Here is a 23,138-nt window from a genome sequence, read left to right as displayed (position 1 = left end):
TACCCCTTCCCTCCTCACCATATGATCCACAGTGACATACCCCAGGTAGGAGATTGTCTATCTGCATCCAGCACAACAGAAAAGGCCTATAGATGGTGGTGTTTGGGGTTGCCTAAGAAATGGCTTCCATTTGTGGTAGGCCTCCAATGATCCTTGACTTTTTTTTTGCTCAGGACCTGTGTAGTCAAGTTCGATGTGAACTTAATGCTTTGTTTCTAATGAATAGAATATGGCAGAAATGATGAGAAACCACTTCCAAGGTTAGCATACTAAGTATCTGTGGCTTCTGTCTTGAGGACCCTCTCTAACTTTTAAACCATTGTGGTATGGCTGAGCTTCCCTAAGAAAAGGCTCAGGTGGAAAGAAACTGATGCCTCTGACCAATAACCAGCAAGGACAGGAGTAGCCATGTGAATAAACTTGTGAGTGGATGCTCCACAGTAGGAGGTCCCTGAAACACTTCGACTTCTACTCTGTGAGAGACCCTAACAAGAAACCATGCCCAAATTCCTGACCCAGAAAAAACATGAGAAGATAAATGTTTGTTGCTTTAAGCTGCCAATTATGAAGCAATTTGTTATGCAGCAATATGTAACTAATATAATCACTACCCAATCACTCCATAATGAGAGCCATTTTTCAACATGCCCCAGCAACCCAGCCAGAGCTTTCAATTGTGTTTTGAGCATTTTATTCTTAAACACAAATAATTAGTAAATGGGACATGAAGAAATTGGCTGGGGGTGCTATGTTTTGCTTGAATGTGATGATAATTCCATGAATATGTATATGTAAAAACTATCAACTTATGTATTTTAAAGATGTACAATTTTATGTATGTTAATTGTGTCTTAGTAAAGCTGTTTAAATATTAATGGAGCAATAAAACTCACCAAGTATTTGAACAAAATGACTCCAATATAATAGACAAGGGCCCAAATAAAGAAAATACAAAAAGCACTCAGAGAAAACTGAAACAGAGCAGAGGAACAGAAAAAAAAATGTCTAAAAATATCTATAATTATTATCCTCTGAGAAATAAATGAAACCTTTTTAATCCTTGAAAAATGAAGGGTTTAAAAAATGAATAGTATAAGGATAAAAAGAAAGAGTTATTACAAATTTAAAAGCATAATAGTAGAAGTTAAAAATTCAACAGAAGGTTTAGAAGATAAAATTGAAGACAAAGAAAAAGGAAATGAGAACAAGAAAGTAAGTAAAGCAAAAGGCACATTTTCAGAGGTCTACTAAAATTAAAGGAATTTCAAAAAACAACAAAAGATTAAAGATTTATTTATCATTTTTTAAATTTGAAGAACTATAGACAAATACACATTTAAGGGACACGAATAGTGCTCAAAATGAATTTACTCAAAGATGCTTTGTATTTATTACCTATTGCCATGTTAGAAATGACCACAAGATGTGTCACATACAAATGACATGCATTTATCATCTCACAGTTTCATGGCTTGGCTGGGTTCACTGACGAGGGGTCTCATATGTATTGGCAGTAAACATGTTGGTTAGGGTTAGCGTCTCCTCTAAAGGAAAATCTGTGAAAGACCCAGCTTCCAAGATCACTCATAAACAATTGGCAGGATTTATTTCCTTGTGAATTGTTTAACAGAGAACATCAGAGATTTATTGGCTTTCAACCATAAACCATCCTCATTCCCTTGCTGTGGGCCCTTCCTGTATGGCAACTTGATTTACCAAAGCATAAATGCTAAGGAAGAAAAAAAAAGTGTTTGCTAATAAGACAGAAGTCACAGTTAATGGTGGAAATGACATTTCATCATCCCCTTGATCTATGGGTTAGATACAAGTTCTTTGCCCAGTCCATACTCCGGGAGATGAAATTACATGAGGGCATGAATATTAGGGGCGACAATTACAGGGTGCCATTGTGGAAATTTTTGCTACACCTTCTATTTTGAAAATGGCAAAGCTAAGGAAAGGAGAAACTTAAAACTTCCTGTTGCAGAGACTACCAGCAATCATAATATATTTCATATGCTTTATACATTTATTCAGAATACTTCCTTGTCATTAGATTAGAGTTGTGATTCTCAAATAGGGTAATTTTGCCTACCAGAAGACCTGGACAATATTTATAGACAATTTTGGTCATCACAGTGAAGCATGTTACTGACATGTAAGGGAAAGAGGCCAGAAATATTGTTAAATATCTTACAATGCACAGGATAGTTCCCATGACAAATCAACATCTTACCCAAATACCAAGATGGCCAACATTTACAAACCTGGCGTTAGAATTATGCACTTTTTGTAAGTACCATGAGCAGAAGTGGCATGATATTTCTGTAGCAGAACAGTTAAAAATTAGTGTATCTCCTCCACACCTTTCTTCCTTGGTCAAAGTGAACCGGAATGCCACTTACTGGCATGGTGGGATTACAAGATGAGAAGAAACCGGGTTTGTGGACATGTGGGTGGAAGAGAGCTCCTATTAAATTGCACCAGACTCTTGTGATCAAGAAGTACACATTTTGTTTGCTAATTGAGATTTCTGCATCTGTCTATTGAGAAAATTAGCAATAGATATCTTAAACAATATAATTCCAGAAAGAACAAGCAGACTGCTATAAATGCCTGAGAATCTGGATGGTATTGGACTACTCAAAATTAGCACCAGAAGCAAGAATACATTGGAGCAATTGCCTCAGTACACTGAGGGAAACAATATCCTCAATAGAATTATAAGCATTCCTTGTTATTCAGTATATTTGGTTCATAATGTTTGGAATATAGGTAACAACTTTTCATATAAAAGTTATCTAAATCTGATCTGTTTTTCAATTTGGACAAAGTTCATTTAACAAATGATTCCTGAATACATTCATATCCTAATCTATCAAATGTTCGAGTGGAATAAAGACATCCTCAAATATATGAGGCTTCCTATCATTTAGTTTTTATTCACTATGTCTGAGGAAGTATCTTAAGAATGTGCTGAGAGCCATAGCCAAGTAGGAATGATGCATGGCAATTTCCTTGTCAGCCTACCCAATGTTGCTTAGAGGGAGGACTCTCCATTGTGGAAATGGGCTTGCCTTGGACCCAGGTCATTTGCAGTGACATTGCATGTAAGGTGACCTTGCTCAGGAATTAGGGCGGATTCAGGTTTAGGGTGGTTCCAGATTTAAGGTGGATCCTGCTGGGAATACGGTGTATCCTGCTGCCTCAGGCACCCACTCCTTGAGTTCCTGTTGAGTTCTCCCAGGATTCAGAGAGTATTTTGGGATGCAGAGCCCAGTGGAGGTGTGGATTTTCCCCAGAACGTGCGTGTAGAGTGCCAGTGAGAGTTCGGGAATAAAGAGTTGCTGTTTGAATCTACAAGGCTGTGAGTGGCTCATGATTTTGTGCCCAGCCAGACTGTGGCAAGAATGTGTTCCCCAGAATGAGAAAATAAATCAAGAAACAGGAGCTTATTGGGTATAGAAAGCAGTGGTCCTGGGAGCAGAGGTGGAGAGTATTCTCAGAATGACAGAAACACAGCAAGCCCAGAAAGCCACCAGTTCCAATAGGTGTAAGAAGACTCTAAAATACAATGTATTCTAAATGAAAATAATCCCCTGTTTGCCACTCAATTTTGTCCTGTGAAGGACACTTGATACTACTACTCACTTAAGTCATTTCTCAGTAATTCTACACTTACTCCTGTGCATCCCACCAGGCTAGTTTGAGGTGGTCCTGGAGCCACACCTCTGCGGGAGACATATTAACTCTTTTCCTCTGTGTCAAATCTGCTTAACATCCCTTTACTATGTCTTCTGACATGTTTTGGACACCAATCACATCACAATCACATCATAATCCTATTGCCATAATCACACAGATTAGTATCTACAAAGGAATTAATGAAAAGACCCCAGACTCTAATGGATAAATTAAATTAGGAGATTGTAGATAAATTGCAGTAGAAGGTAAATCTGTAATGTTAGGTAGCAGCAGACGATGCATGGCCCAGGACTATAACTGCCAAATGCCAATGTCTCGGCTTGGCACAAGATCACGAGCCACCACACAGCTTTGTAGGTTCAAACAGCAATTCTTTATTCCCGATATCACACCAGCCTCCACACACGCTCAGGGGAAATCTAAAATCTCCCGCACAATTCACGTCCTAAATACTTTCTCTCCACGAGAACTCAGCGGGAACTCAGGCAGCAGGCATGCCCTACTCCCAGCAGCAATAATCTTCAACCTCCAACTTCCCTAAAACTCCTATTGTCTTAAACCGAGAAACGCCCTAAACCCAAGGACCGGGATACTTCCTCAAACTTGCAGGATACACCCTAATCCTGGATCCACCCTGGTCATTGAGCAGGGTCACCTTTCTCAAACACACATGCAAGGTCGCAGCAAATTTCCAAGGCAAGTCCATTTGACATGGGGTACGCTGGCAAGGATTTCCATGCGTCATTCCTACTTGGCAATGGCCCTCAGCATATAACATTTTATGTATGGGAATACAGAAAGGCTTGTTTCAATGGAACTGATTCACTGGGATATTTTGACTCAGAACACAAATTAAAATTTGAAAATCCACGACTATGTGTAGCTCAATTGCTTCTGTAGGCTGTAATCAATATGAAACTGATACCTGAAACTTTCTAACAGAAACTATATATGGAAACCACTGGATCAATAGTCTGGCTGGCAAAGAAAATTGAGACTGAAACTGTGGAAGCCAATGTCTGAGACAGAGCCCCTGGGACATCAACATTGGGAATGTCAGAAGCCCAAGGACCCCAGAGTCTTCCTTTGACTGACAGTTTCTCATGCTAGGCAGAAATGAGATCACTGCTCAACTATAGAAGTTGAAGGGGAGGGGTGAGAGAAAGACAATGTAGTGACTCTCACTGAGTGAAGTGTATCTGTGAAAATTTTTAAAAATAGGAAATACATTTATAAAAAAAGATCAATTAACTAGTTACAAGATATTGTTAATGTGGGAACAAGTAATCATAAAAATAATAGTTTAAAATAAGCTTGTTTTTTATTAACCAGCCTTTAAAAAGTTGCCAAAGAGATTGGTATTAGCCTTGTTAATTCCATATAACTGTCTTGTAAACATTTGTGCTTTGAATCTTGTCCTTCAGCCAGGCCACACAGCACATGCCTGTAATCCCAGTGGTTCCGGGGGCTAAGGCAGGAGGTTTTCAAATTCAAAGCCAGCCTCAGCAATTTAGCAAGGCCCTAAGCAACTTAGTGAAACCTGTCTCAAAATAAAATATAGAAAAATGTCTGGGGATGTGGCTCAGTGGCCAATATCCCCTAGGTTCAATCCCTGGTACAAAAAAAAAAAAAAAAAAAAAAAAGTCTTGTCTTTTATGGCCAGCTATGATTTGAACAATATAATTAGGTTTCAAAAAATACAAATAGTGATGAAAGTACACTCAGGTATGATTTGCTATTTGTATCAATCAGGTCTCCCAAATGCAAAACAAAATTGTTTTATTAAGATAAAAATCTTCCCTTAATATACCCATAAAAATCATCTACTTTTTAATCTCCTCTCTTACTAAGTTCTTCAGGCTCACCTTGAATTTGAGATTCTCCTACCTCAATCTCCTGAGTTACTTGGGATTACAAACATGAACCACCACCCTTGGCTTAAACTCTTCTTTTAAAGATTTTTTAAATATTAAATCTGAGTAGGTGGGGTTCTGAGTGTTAAAGTTATCATCAAGTGTGTCACTAAGGATTTGAAAACAGTTATTTTCACAATGAGTCATGGTTCCTAAGAATAATAAAACAAAATTGACGAATTAACAGGCAATGCTACTTAAGATCTGATTTTTGTTAAGGACAAATTAAGTTTCCTGAACAGTGTTTGGGGGCGGGGGGGTGGCGGTGACAGGTGACATGCTCAGCAGTTTTCAAAGCCTGGCATAGTGCTGATCAGCTTGAGTTCATCTTGGTTTATGCAAAGTCCGCTTAAGGAAAGGAAATATATGATAGCCAAAGGACTGTTTTTATTTTTTCTTAGTAACCTAAATCATTAGGAAAATATGAGCAAATACTGTAGGATATGAAAAAACTGATGTAATGAAAATACTACATCACGATAAAAGGTGATGTAATATTAAGTGAACAATGTTAAGAGAAGAGAAAAATCTACTTTATTGGAGAAAAAAAAGGCCTCGCTGTTTGTTAGTGATCTCTGCACTGGGACCATGGAAGTGGTGGGATTGTCCAAGTAGCCCTTTACTAGGATCCAAAGGACCAGAGAAAAGGGATGTGTTAAGACTTAGTGGGCTTTGCCCATCACTGTCTCTCTGGGGAGGCACAGCCCAAACCTGGCCAAGCTGGACAAAGGCAATCAGAGGACAGTGGCATAGTACTAAACAGATCTGAAACAGAAGAGGCTCCTGGTGCTGCAGAAAAAGAAGAGCCTAGAAAAGGAGAAGAGGATGAAACATGTTTATGTAAAATAGACTCAAAAATCCCTCGTGGAGAAACCTAGATCACTAGATGAGTGTGGTGCTCAGTTCTGTTGTCACTGCCCTGGTGGAACAGGGATACCACCTCATCTAGGGAAATCTTCAGTGCTACCAGCCTCCCAGCAAAAAGCTCATCACATTCTTGGGGATGGTTTGCGTGATAACACCTGAGATATTCCTTGGGAAACTAATATTGATCCTCTTCAGAGGCAAGCAGCAAGCCCAGGATAGGGTCAGCCTATTTGGCTTTTGTTAAAAAGCCATGTATTTTGCCCTTAAAGATCCTGTGATCCATATTTATCAAATTACCATATGAATGTATCTTTGTAACTCTTTGTTTTTGGTAACCGGGCAGTTAGACCACAAGGCAGACTGACGCTCCAGAATGTGATTCATTTATGCAAAAATGTTCTTTTTACTTATATTTTTTATTGTTAAATGTGTAATATATACAAGAAATATGTAATGTGCCTTTTCAAGTTTAATAACAAGAGTACTAATGATAAAATAAAACTAGCACCAAAATTCCCATCACCCAGCCATGAAGTGAATATGACTAAAACTAGACACTTTCTCATTATTCTCCCCTAATCACTTGTTTTTTCCTTTATTGCACAAAGAACTGCTATTCTAAATCTTGTAAATCATTCCTTTGTTTTTCTTATTTTTTTTGAACAAATGTCTGCATCCTTAATCTTGCATTGTGTGGTTTTATATGGTTTAGGATATTTATAAATAAAATTATGCTGCAAGTTTTCTTACATAAATTGTGTATGGTCTTTTAATTATGCTGCATGGCTGCATCTAGCTGAAGTTCATTCATTTATTATGTTTAATGTATTTACAATTTTAAATAATTTCCATTTGATGAATCAACAACAATTTATCCTTTGACTATTGGTAAATGTCTGGGTTGTTTCCAGTTTTCTGCTATTACAACAATGCTATTTTGAATATTTTCATGCATGTATCTTTTCTACTTTTTATATTCTATGTCTGCTTGTTTGAGCCTAGACATTTCTATTTTCCCCTTTTTCAGTCACTTATCTTTTTTCTATTCCCAACCTGCTATTATATCTGTTATTAAATTTTAAATTTAATTTTTCACTTCTGCTTTTTTTCTAATTACAGAATTCATCTATGAATTTGTAAAATAGCTTCCAGTTTTCTGTTGAATTTGTCCATTTATAGCTTATTTAAATATATGTATCATAGTTATTTTAAATCCCCACTTTTAATGACATATGAGTCTTCCATATAATATTTGGAGTGTCTAATCATGATTTATTGAATTTTGAAACTTGTTTATGGAAATTGTAAATCTAATTGACGCTCTATGCCTTCAGAAAGGATGTGCCATTTCTTGCTTTGTAACTTGATTTCAGAGCATTTTAGTCCGACCAGTGGATGAACTGACTCAACAATTTTATGGCTTTTAATTTCAATCTATGTCGAGCAAATGTAACTTCAGGGTGTAGATTTTCAAGACTCCCAAATGGAGCCTGAAGTGTCAAAGACTCGCCAATTTTATACTCCAAATTTTGTGTTCCCATCAATTTTCTGAAAAAATCTGACTCTACTTGTCCAAACCCCTTTGCTTGGCTTCTCAGACTTCAAGGGTTAATAATCTACCAAATTCCTCAAGGGCAAACCTAGTAAAGAGTGTGGCACTCCTCTTGAGCTTGATCACTTCAGTCTGGGCTACCTTAGCAGCTCCAAACTCTTAAGTTTCGCCTCTCCCACACTGTGATATTGCCAAATGCTCTGCTGGCTTCTCTGCTTCTAATAAAAATTCCTCTGCCTGGATTTTCCATTTGTACTCCATACAATAAGTGGGGAAATGCCTTAGGGAGAAGCATATCTTGCAGGTATTATTTGCTTTCTGTGGTTCGTTTCTGTTCTAAGATTTTGGCCATTAAGTCCTAGCTGCTTCAGTGTATCAGTTTTAAACAATTTTTAATGGAATAATTCTTAGCTCTGATATTGATTGTTATCTGTGGGATCATGGGTCTGCTGCAAGTGACTTTTTATATTGACAAAAGAAAATCCCAGTGTTTTTTGAGAAGTTCCATTTGTGTAATACCTGGTTTTGTATTAATTTAAATGCAAGTCTTTCAACTTGTGGAGTTCTGTGGTTTGTTTAAGTGATACAGTGTTTTCTTTACTTTGGGTGCTCCTTCCATACCTGTGTGCCCTCAGGAGGGTTTTGGAGACTTGAAAACCCGCAACTCCACCTAAGGAACTATGTCATCTTCCCCACTTTTTTTGGTAAACATCTGTACATTTCTCATCCTTGACATATTAAAGAAACTGAACATGTCCAAATGTGTCTTTTTATCAATCTCATCATAATCCTATTGCTACAACTTGGACAATCATGCATAATCCATTCAGGAAGTTCTCTCTTGCTAAGTTGTGCCACCTACCCACCTTTATACTGCAAAGAAACTTATTTTATTGTTTCCCAACAGTTTCCCAATGTACTGTAGGTGTCTGTTTTTATACCTCCCTCCTTGTGACCTTCAAATTTCTGGAGAGCCGTAGCTAAAGTTCTCTTTTTTCTTATACCAACATCCCTCTTGCAATAAATGTTGTATTAAATAAATGAATGAGTGAATAAATGAGTCACTCCCTCTTCCCTTAGAAGTATTCTGGGTTCCTGCCACACCAGTCATCGACTTTTTCCTCAAATGAGTCTTTGTCATCTGTAGTGGGCTGGAATTGTGTTCTCCAAAGGATAAGGCCTAATCTTAATGCCCTATGCTTATGAATGTGATCTTATTTGTTAAGAAAGATCAATAAAAATGTAAGGGTCTCAAGACAAGATCATCCTAGATTATATAGGTCCAAGAAAATTGCACTAGATAAACTAAACAGGCAGACAGGTTTTTGCATATGGCTGTTGCAGTAGGGGAAAGAGATTGAATGCAACTCCTATAAAGCAAAGGCAAGAAAATTGTGAGTGCTGTGGGGAGCTGGTAGGGCACATGTAGGAGAACCTAAAAGAGTAGGCTAGTCATTGTGATTAGGTCTTTGAGATGTGTTTGTTGATTGTCAAATAACCTGGGAAATGGGAACTATCTTCTTTGATAATTACATTTCAAAGAATGGCTCCAGGTCCTTGAGAAAAACATTTCTGGGAGGAGATTTACATTTTCAAGGGTTGAGGGAGAATTTAAAATTTGAAAATTTCTAAGTAAATTCTTTAATAAATGGGAAATTAGGGGCCTATAGCCCAGAGGACTCAGTCTAGTACAGCAGATGTGAATGGCAAGGCCATCTTGTTCATGTGGGCCTTAAATCAATGGCAGCATCCCTATGTTCTTATAAGAGGAATCTTTTATAAGAAACCGAAAAGGAGAGGACAGAGCCGAAGAAAGAAAAAGAATCAAATGCAGGGACAGAGATGAGGACATGTAACCACAAGCCAAGAATTGCTAACATCCATCAGAAGCTAAGGGAGAGGCAAGGAATGGATTCTCCTCCAGAGCCTCTGGAGCCTCTAACCCTGACAACACCTTGATTTAGGAGTTTTGGCCTCCAGAACTGTAAGAAAATTAATTTCTGTTGTTTTAAGCCTCCCAGTTTGTAGTTGTTAAAGCAGCTTTGGGAAAATAAACACCGTCTTTTTGGTCTTTTTGAAAGTCTCTTTCTTTGACTTGCCATTTAACTTATCAAAATTCTATATCTTATTTACAGCTCATCAGAATTGAGGTCCTTAGTCCCTTTTCCTATAATTGATAGTGTCAACTGAAGTTATGGCTTCTTTCTCTGAGTGCTGTTGATAATGATGATGATAAAGTATGAGAGCTAAAACTTGTTTAGTGTTTGATTTATATCTTATCTCTTTGTAAAATCATAATAAGGTAGGGACTGTTATTATTCCACATTAAGGATGATGTATCGCTAATTGGAAGAATCAAAATTCATATCAAGATATGTCCAAGTGCAGAGCCGATGTGCTTAACCCCTTTGTATTTGTTTGTTCATACAACTCAATGTTTACCTGTCTTATGTCTCATATTTTCTTGCATTATAATTATCCATGCATTTCTTTTTCTTTTCTGGTACAAACAATTCAACAGAGGTAATAGAAATCACAGATGCATACTCATATTTATTTAATTTTACTTTTTAAAGGTCTTTTTAACATTATGTTACTACATTTTTTTAAAAAAAATGAGTACATTATTCAAAAAGGAATTTTCAGCAACTTGCTTGAATACTTTTAACCTTTAAATGATTTTAAGATTATGTCTTATTTATCTTTTTACAACATTTGGCATAATTGTTTAAACATTAGAAATGCCCATATTTCATTAAAATGAATATAGTTAACCCCAACATTAGCTCCTCCATGTCCTCCAAATCCCCAGCTTTCTAGATACACATTTTTCTTTAGTTTTAATACAATGGTAAAAGACCTTGTTTGGCATATAGTGAGAAGCTCAATCTTCTTCTCACAACATTTCTGAATATTTTTTAGGCTGGGAGAAGGCTCCATTTTCTATGATAACATGTCACTTCAGTTGTTTTCCTTTGAACTCAGCCGCCAACTCCACTCTGAGCTCATCTCTTAGTCCTCTTGCTATACCCAGTACTACTCAAGTGACACAAAAGTGTTGTGGGGATGAACTGTTAGTAATGGCTTGAAAAATTGAGGGTTGAGGCTTATCATAGATTTTACATTTCCTCTACCATTAAGCAAACAGGCCAAAATTCAGTGAGTGATTGGTGGCACTGTGTTGCACACTGAAGAAACAGTGGTCTGAAAACTGGTAAAAGTTTCTGCGGTCATGTGGCCCATACTCTAGTCAGGAGAACACAAAATTCACCCGGGCATAAGGCAAACATAGAATTATAGCTCAGGTAAACATAATGAAAGAAAGGTCCATGATGGATGGAGAGCTACAGTGGTGGTCTTGAACTGAGAGCTGAGGAATGAATCTTCATTAACAAGACCTGGATCATGGATGGAGAGCAGGGGAGACGAATTGGAAAGTGTCCACAGCATGTGCAAACAAGTGATACTAAGGAGGAGCAAGGTAGATGGCAGCAACTGCAAGAAAGCCTGTGTGCTAGGGGTTCATAGACCCAGAGGGGGCAAGAGAGAGAGAGAAATAAGTCTGGAGAAACTACACTGAACTACTTTAACAAATGCACAGTAGCATGCCTTAGGTGTTCTTAACACATGCGATTTTAATCCTGAACTTAATGGGGAGATATCCAACAGTCTGATGTAGCAGTTTGACATGTTACATTTTGTATTTTAGGAGAAAAAATTTAGGTAGAGACAAGAATAATGTAGGTAAGGAATGGTGGATGCAGGGGTTTTAGAAAAGAAGGTCTTAGTCTAGGTGGGAGATGATATTCTAGACTAAGAATTTAAGAATTCAAATTGTTTTGGATATGGAAATTTCTCACGAATTCTCTCCTTAGGCCCTTCCCTAATTCTTTCTACTATTTTCTCTACTTCCACTTTCTCTCCTTCAAGGGCATCCTCTACCATCATCTTATTGTTTATCTTTTTCAGGACTCACACCTTCCCTGCATAATAATTTTAATAATGCACTAGTATGTGGGTAACTCGACACGACACTAAATCTCCCATAGTTTGGAGCCCAGCTTGTGCTTCCAACCATTTTGTCATGCTATTGCCAAATGACCACATTTCCACCCTTAGTAATACAAGCACGTGAAAGAATTATTGAAATCACATCATTGTTTCAGTATATCTAAGCTCAAATTATTAGTCACAGGCTTTCATCAGAACTTCCAGGGCTGTGGGGCTATGTGTAGGGATGGACACTTTCTTTCTTTGCTTTTTTTTTTTTTTTTTTTTTTAAGAGAGAGGATTTTTTAAATGTTTTATTCTTTAGTTTTCGGCGGACACAACATCTTTTTTTGTATGTGGTGCTGAGGATCGAACCCGGGCCGCACGCATGCCAGGCGAGCACACTACCACTTGAGCCACATCCCCACCCCGGGATGGACACTTTCATTCCCATTGAACACAGTCTACTGCTTATTTCCTCAAACCCTTCATATCCAATGTCTCATTTGCTGCAGCTATACTGTTTATACCTGCTAGGCAAGGATTGCCTTTTCATTATTGTGTAGTTTTCATTCTGTATTTCATGCAGGTCCTTCAAGTGTACCCATTTTGCTAACCTCAGATGGCTCACAAAAACTAAAAGCTAAACCCAGTAGTCTATACAGAGTAAGCAATTTATGTTAACAACATAGAATCCAAGTGCTTAGTCATTATGATTTAGAACTCTGTTCATTTCTGGGCAGGAAGAATACCTATCCCTAACATTGGCTCTGTTCTTGTGCTCTTTTAAAGGGAACGTCCTTCAGAACTTCCCATGTTTCCATATCCAGATTTCTTCACCAAGGCGGATAAGAACTTGGCAAAAATCGTTGACTATCATGTAAGATTGACTTTCTTAAACTAGGAGCAAAAGCTGTGTTCAAAAGCACTTTGAATTGTAAAATGTAGCCCTGATAAGGAAATATTAGTACATAGCATTTAAAATAGAGTCATGATTGGTCATTGAATGGAATGGTGGATGCAGGGGTTTTATCTCACTATGCTATCCACATAGTGAGATGCATGAGGTTTGCTATACTCAGTGCCTTCATTGGGTACAGGAAACTTGGGAAATACTAGCCTAATCCTGTTTCCTGAATTAGTACTGACTTCTTGTGACAAGAATCTAATATTGAACACTGAACACTAATTTCTTCTGCAGTGTAATTCTAATAACAGAACAAAAAAATTTTGACTCAATTTTCAGTGACCATTCTTTACCCTTGACGAATTAGAAAGACTTTTAATCACTTTGTTTTTAATATGCGTTAAAGAAGCAGTGACAATATAAGGCTATTCACGTAAGACACTTTAATTTATTGTGCTATATTTAATTGATAATTGCTTACCTAGTTCCACTCATTTTATGTCTACATTATTTTTAGCAGTAGAGCTGGAGTAAGAGACATTATTTTTGTGTTTTCTTTGAATGTAAAAAGAATTCAATAACATAAAAAATGTGATTATTTTATCATCAGTAGTTCAATATTCATCAGATTCTGATTAAATATCACCAGATTAATTTTTCACATTCTATTTAGTTATGTCTTAATAAAAAATAAGGGATTATATCATTTATTGGTTGCATTGAATAGTTATATACCACATAGCTAATATTTAAGCCACTGTAGCAATAAATTTAAATATTGAAGTTTGGAGACTGCTTGATATCTTAGAGTCACAAAAAGAGCTACTGTTTGGTTCTACTATTGAATAATAAAGTATTTGCTAACCAACATATAATATATTTGATGCATTCTCAAAAAATTTGAATGGTCCTTAGGGTTACTTAATAAGACAGAAGGGGCTGGGGTTGTGGCTCAGTGATAGAGCACTTCCCTAGCATGTGTGAGGCACTGGATTAAATTCTTAGCACTACGTATAAATAAAAGTCCATCAACATCTTAAAAGATTTTTTAAAAAAGAGGATAATGACAGAAAAGAGGATGGGAAATAGCTTCTAACAACTGTCATCTTTGTCTTTTGTTGTATATGCATTATTCAGGTAATTGCTGCCATTGGCCAGCTTATAGTGTAGCTAAAGAAAGATAAAGGAATCCTGTCTGAAACTGTGCTTGAGAGTTTCTGAGATCCACGTTGTTTGATATGTAGCCTAATAAAAATAATTAATAGTTTTTAGTTTTGATTTGGGAAAGCTTATGGAAGTGCCTCTAAATATTATATTATTAATGTATTCATGCACATATCATTTCCTTTCAGATGTATTTCACACTTTTAAAAATGCTCTTACATTATTAGTTTGATCCTCACAACAACTTTGTAAAACATCTGTCAATAAGAATAATTAGTGGTTCACAGTTCAGTTACTTGCCCAAAGTTTTAACGTTTGTAAATGATGAAGTCTGTGTACAAAATCAGATCTCTGGACTCCAAATCCACTTTCCTTTTCCTTTCTTCATGGCACCTCAAGTTCTTTGTGTATAGTCTCTACCAGGATTGGAGGCCAGAGGATGGGATCTGTAATATTGACAAGAAACAAAAACACATTCCTGAACCTACAGATATAATTGTACCTAAAAGCCAACTGACTTTTGTGAGTGACTGTAATAATTCAAGGAATAAGAAATACCTAATAGATCAGTGGATATTAAGGTTCCTTGTATAGAGCAGGTGTTCCTTAGCATGATGATCAAATCACTGAGTTCATGGGATGAATAAAGGTGTAACTGGTGCTTCCATTTCCCATCAACTTCAAGTATATGTGCATCCTCCTAGTTACCATAATGGATGATAAAAATGACATGCTCAAATCAAAACAATACAATGATTTTTTATAATATTTATTTTTTTTTAGTTTTAGGTGGACACAATATCATTATTTTTACATTTATGTGGTGCTGAGGATCGAGTGCATACTAGACGAGCACTCTACCACTGAGCCACAACCTCAGCCCAATACAATGATTTATCTACAATGATTTATCTACTAGTCATGGTCAGCTGAGACAAAATTAATTTTATTTTTTCTGGGCTTTATAAAATGAAGGATTTTGATGTATTGTGAATTCCAGCCATGACAAGTTTTAAGGAAGGAATTAAGGAGGAAGAGTAGCCTCTTGGACAATTGTAATACGGTAACCTTTCTTGGCAGGCAGCTTTCATATGTATTTATTCATTTATACATGCTGTTTTGGAAACCTAAAATTTTGATTTTACTGACAGTTCTTAAAAATTAATCCTCTTGATTTTTCACAGTGTAAACAGCAAAGTATGAGATAGGTACATGGCATACCATATATAAGATACATTAGTTATCTTTATCCATAGAAAATATTATATTAAAATATATTAAATCAACTATTACTTATATGCTATAACATAAATTGGTAGTCTTATTAAACAGATTATTATTTAGTTTACTATATGTGAAGGAATTATGTGTCGCTCTTAAATATCATAGAACTTGCAGACAAAAACAAAACATGAATTTAAGCCTGTGCCTGAATGTTCTGGATGTTTTTCCTCAATTTTCTATATATTTCCTGCAAAAAAAAATGGTTTCTGAGAAACCAAATATGTGAGCAATAACTGTGTAGATGCAATCTCGAAGAAAGTGCTGATAATTTGTATTTCTTATGTCATTAAAACCTAACTGGGATATATAATATAATAAGTATATGTGATGATATTTTATGCTTTGATTTTTTAATGATTCAGTGAATGCTTTATAGTTAAGTATAATAGTTTGATGTAATCACACATGTATACAATTTAATTTGCTCCCTTTCAGTCCTGGTGCCTCCTTTCCCTCCCCCTAGTCCTCTTCCTCTACTTGTCTTCCTTCTATTTACTTATCTAATCATTTTTAATGCTTTAGTGCTTTGTAGATATATAGAAAGGTGTATTCAGTGTGGTATGTTTATACAGCATATAGTGTTATTTTGTCAAATTCATTCCACACTTCTCCCCTTTCCCATTCCACCTCTTTTAATGTCATTCTGCTATGAATATTTTGACATTTTACAGAATTGTAGGCCTTCAGCAAGGCTGAATGATATCCATGGACTCTAAAGTTTGGTTCTGCTTATTATTATCTGTACATCTCAGTTGTCAAATAGTAGTCAGGATTCACAGCACTGATACACATAATAACCTATAAATTAACTGAGCGGCTCCTTAGCTCATTTGTGCTTGAACTGAGGGTGTGGGTAGTGTCCCTAGGAATTTCTAAATTTTATGCTGAGTTATTCTTCCCTAAACCTTTTTTTTTTGTCTGAAAGGGAGTTTGCCATCCTTTTATATATTCCCTGATAAAATGTATTAGGATAGGGAAAAAATTTCTCTTGATGATGTTTGATTTATCATCATAACTTCCAACACTGATTATTCAGTCCTAGGACTCCTGATGTCAGATATGCTATTATTGGCATGAATTAACTGATCAGTTAAGATGAATCCCCTAGAATCGGTCTGCTGCCAACCATTAACTTCATTTCAATCTCATATGGAATAGTACCACAATTTTTGCCTTTCATTTATATTTTTTCCTATATTTTTGTTTGTTTTGCATTAGCTTAGTTTTATTTTTCATTTTATGACCCATGCTGTCATATAAATATCAATATTGATGAAGAAAGTAAAATCCTTTGGGATATAGAAAACCAGAACCTTTTATCTCTTCTTTCGAATGTTAAAAATGTTAAAAATACTAAGAGAGAAATGTTTTTGTGGGGATCGTATGTGTTTTAATAGATGGTTTGTATATTTTCCTAGTAAGGTAGAAGAGTATAAGATTCCTGAGGATTGTCTGCTGGGGTGCGGGGGGCGGGGAAGACTAAGAAATATGTATATAAGTATCTTCATTTGAAGAAGCTAAACTGATATTTTTTCATGGAAATTACATGTAAATGAAGTTTTCTCTCTAACAGTGGCAGATAGAACTGAATTTGCGAAGGAAAGAAGAGGCGATGAATGAGGCCAAAAAACGGAAAGATAAAGACTTAGAAGAGAAAAAGCACTTTGAAGAAATTATGAAGAGAAGAGAAGAGAAACTGCATAAGCAAACCAAACCTTATGAGCTTCCTCAGATGACTGAAGCAATTTCTTTAGAAAAGAAAATGTCTCACAAAAAAATGGAGATCACATTGCCAGAAATTAATAACAGACCAAGAGAGCTTCATATTAGGAATATTTGTTGTAATTAATCTGAGGTCATTGGGTGGAAAGGAGCTGTCATCCTAGTGCAAGCTGTTTAATAGTCATATTTTAGTCCTACATTGGTAGTCAACTTTTAGTCAGTTGAATGAAGTGATTTCACCAGTTAAAAATTTCCAATTATATAACTATTGCTTTTCTCAGTTGATGCTTGTCTTGTGATTGTATAGCATTCTTGATCAGTCATTCCCAGAATGTTGAGTTTCATTGGACTTTAAGACGGAAATGAATTCCAAATTAATGGATCACTGAATAAGAGTTATTTCTTGAAAATAGAGTGAGCATTTGATTATACTCCTATAGTCACTATTATTGAAATAAATGAAGTTGTGGCATCTATTTGCATTTGCATTTTATTGTTGACATGTAAGTAAACACTATGACAGAGACTTGAATTTGCTAAATTACTATACGTAGGCAAATCTGGAAGGGCCAGTCACCTTTGATGCACTTGATCTTTAATGGATGCCAGCAGAAATCTATGAGTGACAGTGGTTTTACTTTGTCAGATGAGTTTATGGCAATGGATTAAGATGATCCTGCCAAGTGCAGTATAAACTACTGGAGACATTCATCCCGTTAGTAGTCATTTTTTAGAGTATGTAACTTCATCTGAAGCTTTCAATCTATGAGTAATAACAATGAAAAAAAGGGATCCTGTGATGCCTTGTATTCCTTTTCTGAAAAACATAGATAATATATTTTTCAATTTCACACACACAGCTTGGAGATACTCAAGAGACAGGTACATTATCAGGTCTGTTGAATGACCACACAGGTCAGAAAGGTAACATATATTAATGATGGGAGCTGGAGAATGCCTATCCCATCTAGAGAAATGTCTTGCCACTTGACTACATGCTGACATGTATGAACTGTGTTGTAGTATCTTCTAGTCTTTCAGGAAGAAACCTTTAAATGGATTTTTTAAAATTAAATTTGTACAGTGTATATTTTAGTCAGCTTTTGCATTGTTGTGACCAAAAGTCTGACAAGAACAATCTTGAGAAGGAAAACCTTATGTGGAATTCATGGTTTCAGAGGTTTAGTCCATGATCAGCCAACTCCATAGCTTTGGGTCCCAAGATGAGGCAGAACATCATGGCGGAAGGGCATGGCAGAAGAAAGCAGCTCCAATGGCACACTGCCAGCGACCTCTCTCCTCCAGCCACATCCTACCTGCCTGCAGTTACCTCTCAGTTAACACATATCCACTGATTAGGTTACAACTCTCATAAGCTAATCATTTCACCTCTGACCATTCTTGTATTGTCTCACATAGGAGCTTTTGTGGGATGCCTCATATCTAAATCCTAACACAAAATTTCAAATTGTTTCGAGAATTTTTTTTATCATTTAAGTTTTTATTAGTGCATTAGAGTTATGCCCAATAGGGTTCATTTTCATATAATTATACAAGCATGGAATATAATTCTCTCCAATTCAATCTAGTACTTGATCTCCCCCACCCCACTCCTTCCTCCCCCGTTCCCTTTTTTTTAAAACTACAGATATTCTATTTACTTATAGTTTTTAAAAATTAATGTAGGATAGATTTATACATCAAGGTGAAATTCACTGTGCCATATTCATATATGTACATATGGCAGTGTGATCAGTTTCATTCTACTGTTCTTCCCTTTTCCTGTCCCTCCTCCTCTGCCTTCAATCCACGTCCTTTACTCCATTAATCTTCTATTTGTATGGGACTCCCCCACACACACACTTATTTGGGGTTAGGTTTTACATGTAAGAGAAAAAAAAATTCAGTTCTTGACTTCCTGGGTCTGGCTTATTTCACGTAGCATGATATTCTCCAGTTCCATCCATTTATCAGCAAATGCTATAATTTCATTCTTTTTTATGGTTGAGTAAAACTCAGCTGTATATACGTATGACATTTTCTTAATTCATTTATCTATTGACAGGCATCTAACTTGGTTCCCTTGGTTGTTGTAAAGTGTGCTGTTATAAATATTGCTGTGGCTGTATCCCTATAGAATGCTGATTTTAGATCTGTTGGATATATACCAAGGAGTGGAATAGCTGGGTATGAGGTAGTTCCATCCCTACTTTTTTTTTTTTTTTTTTGGTAGTTGAACACAAAACCTTTATTTTATTTATTTATTTTTTATGTGGTGTTGAGGATTGAAGCCGGCGCCGCACGTATGCTAGGCCAGCGCTCTAATGCTGAGCCCCAGCCCCAGCCTGCATCCCTACTTTTTTGAGTATTCTCCATACTGTTTTCCAGAGAGGTTGTACTAATTTGCAGTTCCACCAACAATGTATGAATACACCTTTCCCCTCATATCCTCACTAGCATTTACTATTATTTGTGATCTTGATAATTGCCATTCTGACTGGAGTAAGATAGAATCTTAGTGTAGCTTTGATTTGCATTTCCTTGATTGCTAGAGACGTTGATCGTTTTTTCATATATTTCTTGGCTATTTGAATTATTTCTTTTGAGAAGTATCTCATTTGTTATTTTGCCCATTTATAAATTGGATTGGTTCTTTTTTTTTTTTTTTTTTTTTTTAGTTTCTATACAGTCTGAATATCAATCCCCTGTCTGAGGAGTAGAAGGCCCATTCCCTGTTCTGTAGGCTCTCTTCATGCTCTTGTTTCCTTCCTGGGTAGAAGATTTTTAAGTTGATACCATCCTTCTTATTGATTCTTGGTTTTCTTTCTTTTGCTTTAGGAGTCTTGTTCAGGAAGTTGGTGCCTGTGCTAATATATTGGAGTATTGAGCCTACGTTTTCTTTTAGAAATTACAGTTTCTGGTTTAATTCCTGGGTCTTTGATCCATTTTGAGTTGATTTTTGCTCAGGATGAGAGATAGGGATCTAGGTCCATTCCTCTAAATAGGGAAATCTCAGCACCATTTGTTAGAAAGCTTATCTTTTCTCCACTGTATGTTTTGAATATTTATTTTGAAATTCTTTTTTTTTTGAATATCAGATGATTGTATCTATGGGGATTTGTCTTTGTCTTCTAATTCCATTGGTCTTCATGTCTATTTTGGTGCCAATGGCAAATAATTTTTTAAAATCATATTTTATTTTAAGTTTGACACATGGACCACAAATTTGTGACTTATATTATGTGAGTTTAAGGTATCATTATTTGTTTAAAATAACAAAATATGTGGTAGAAAAATCTTGGGGGTAAGTTTCTGTTTTCATTCACATATAACTGATTCAAACTTGGTTTTTATTCCCATTTTGTGCTATCCTTGTGTCCTTCTACAGAGAATATTCAAGTTGTTACAAATAAAATTTCCTTCAACTATTGCTTTATTTACACGTGAAAATAAATCTCTCTTAATGAAAACCAGCCACTTTCATCTCTCTTAATGAAGACCAGCCATTTCCATTTCTCTGAATCTCTTTTCCTCCAAAAGCTTGTTCTAGCAGGTGTTTATCATCTTCTAGGACTCTTCCCATCACCCAGTTCTAAACCTATGGAAGTCCCAGGTACTCTCATCCTTCCATCCATACCACTCTCTTGTTAAGAACCACTAATGAATGACATGAGCCTTACCAAACCCTGGCTGCTTTTTTAAGTGATAATCTTTCTATTGGTTTACAGGCAGATGTAACCACTGAGTTAGAAATTGAAGGGAAGGGACTCTAGCATCTGACTGCTACTTGTAAGAATTTCAACAAATCCTGCTGTTTTCAGCACCAACTTCATGAAAAGAAACCTGGTCCCTCCATTTCTAAAACTTTCTGGCATTTTGAGACACAATCTTGTCTGCCTTAAGACTTTCCCACTACTGACTTTGGTTTATTTTGCTCTTCTCTGCTTAGATTTGTTCCTGCTTGTTCAACTGCTTTCTAACCTCCACAGTTGTGTTAGTATTTCCAACACACTATCGTCTTTTATCCTTATGGATTCATACCTTTGTTTTAATAACCGCTTTGCTCTCAGTAAATGGTGATTTAGAAGAGAGAAAAAAATCTCTATATAGGTATATATGAAGAAAGAAAGAAATGGAGAAAAAATGGTTAAAATACTTATACTTTAATTCTTAAATTATTCATTTTTATTTAGCAATAAAACATTTCTCACTGTTGTCTCATGTCTCTGACTCTTCTTGAAATATTAGCAAAGATTGTGCTTGTAAATCTGGATCTACATCCTAGTTTTACCTCTGGTTAGCTATGATATAATAGGCAGTCACCGAACCCTTTGTACTTCATTTTGCTAATTTATAAAATGGATACAATTAATATAAAGATTGCCATCAATCAGAAGGTAATTAGGGAAAAACTCTCATCAATCATTTTAACAGAATTGATGTCAACAATTATTCTAAAAGGTGTTCGAGAACTGAGAAAATGAGAAAGGAACATAGAAACAATACAGAAACAGTAGCTGGAGAAAACTGCTACCATTCCTAGTCCATGGAATCAAAAAGAATGGGATTATCAGAATGTGGGGATTAGAGGAGACACCTCACACAGTGGGGCTCAGGCCGTTGATGGGGGGACACTGCCTCGCTATTGCTGACACTTCTGAGGGACACAACTGGTGGTTCTGGGACCCCAGGAAAAAAAAATGGAAACCTGAACAAACTGTCTACTTTTAAGACCATACATGCAGGAAGAGAAAGGCAATTGGAAGAATCGTTTCTTCATCCTCTCCATTCTTGTACATGTGCTCTCCTTTCCCAGCATCACACAGCAAAAGACAAAAGCGTAGGTTTGGAGCTGTCACTAGTTAAATAACTGGAAAGAATGTGCAGCATAAAGCCTATGACATATTAGACTATGTCATAATGTTACCCCCCTTTCTTTCATTTTGCATCATAAGTCCTTTTCTCGGCTCTTTCTGCAACTCTCCCAACACACACACACACACACACACACACACACACACACACACACACACACACAGGAGTTTGGAAGAAAAAAATCATTTTTTTTAAGTTAATGTAAATGGCTGGCTGAAAAAGAAACTTCACTACAAGTCATTTTTAGAACAAATTTTCATTTTTTCCATTAAGTGCTCAATTTAACACAAACTCAACTGGAATTATTTGTCATTTACATTTAGTATTAACTTTGCTTTAAAATTCACAAAGGGGTCTATGAGTCTGGGACTGTGTTGATATCAAATTATCAAATGGAGCCTTTCAGCTACTCTTTTTTCCCCCTTTATCTTATGTTTTCTCATTCTTTGTTATTTGTTTTCCACTTTGACAGGAGGAAGAAAGAGAAAGAGAAAGATATTCTTGTCTATTTACCCTTTACAGCTCTTATTTACTGTTAAGTGCCTCTTTTAGGAAGTGTTTAGCCTCCCTCAGGTCTAAATTCCCTTTGAACTAAAACTTGTTTCCATGCTACTTTACCATTATGTTTATTTCTATTTTGAAAGAGCAAACCAAGGGTTTCCTCCCTTCACTTATTATAGATTCTGTAGTTTTCTCTTAGTAACCATCAAAGCAACTTCTTTTTTACACAAGCTATTTCATTGACCTTTTAACATATAGAGAATGAATTACTTAAAGGACTTTTAGGCTGTTTATATTAGAGTGTTGAAAATTAAAAAGTATATATTAGGAGGAAAGGGGAGAAACAAAATAATAAATTCTAAGTAATACAAGCATAAAAATGAGTATTTATCCTATTGTGATTTTAAAATAAGGGCAAATAGTATGATTCATATAGGTTTGTGGGCATACTGGAGACATTTAAGAAAGAAAATATCTGAAAAAAATATACATACTCTAGCATTGGTGAGTGTATTTAGGGAAAAGAGGCATGGAGATAATAGACAAAAATAACTAGCATCATTAATTTTAGAAATTTTATAGTAACGTATAGAAATTCTAATTCAAATAATTGATTCTTTTGTTCCTACTAGTAACAACCCTCTTTGTAACTCTCTAC

The 23,138-nt window shown here is 36.0% G+C and overlaps 1 protein-coding gene across 1 annotated transcript in view; it reads left to right on the top strand.

Annotated features, from left to right (window-relative positions):
• The window catches only part of Tmem232 (transmembrane protein 232), a 186,356-nt gene extending 168,787 nt beyond the window's left edge, over window positions 1-17,569 (top strand). Inside the window, exons 12-13 of the mRNA XM_078022291.1 lie at window positions 12,820-12,907; window positions 16,956-17,569. Coding sequence (XP_077878417.1) covers window positions 12,820-12,907; window positions 16,956-17,231 — 364 coding nt within the window. The 3' untranslated portion in view covers window positions 17,232-17,569. The remainder of the gene's footprint in view (window positions 1-12,819; window positions 12,908-16,955) is intronic.
• The last annotated feature ends 5,569 nt before the right edge of the window (window positions 17,570-23,138 follow it).

This window comes from Ictidomys tridecemlineatus, chromosome 1 (genome assembly GCF_052094955.1).
Source record: "Ictidomys tridecemlineatus isolate mIctTri1 chromosome 1, mIctTri1.hap1, whole genome shotgun sequence".
NCBI lineage: Eukaryota > Metazoa > Chordata > Mammalia > Rodentia > Sciuridae > Ictidomys > Ictidomys tridecemlineatus.
The sequence above is the reverse complement of the archived record's forward strand: the minus strand, read 5'-3'. Positions and strand labels throughout refer to the sequence as shown.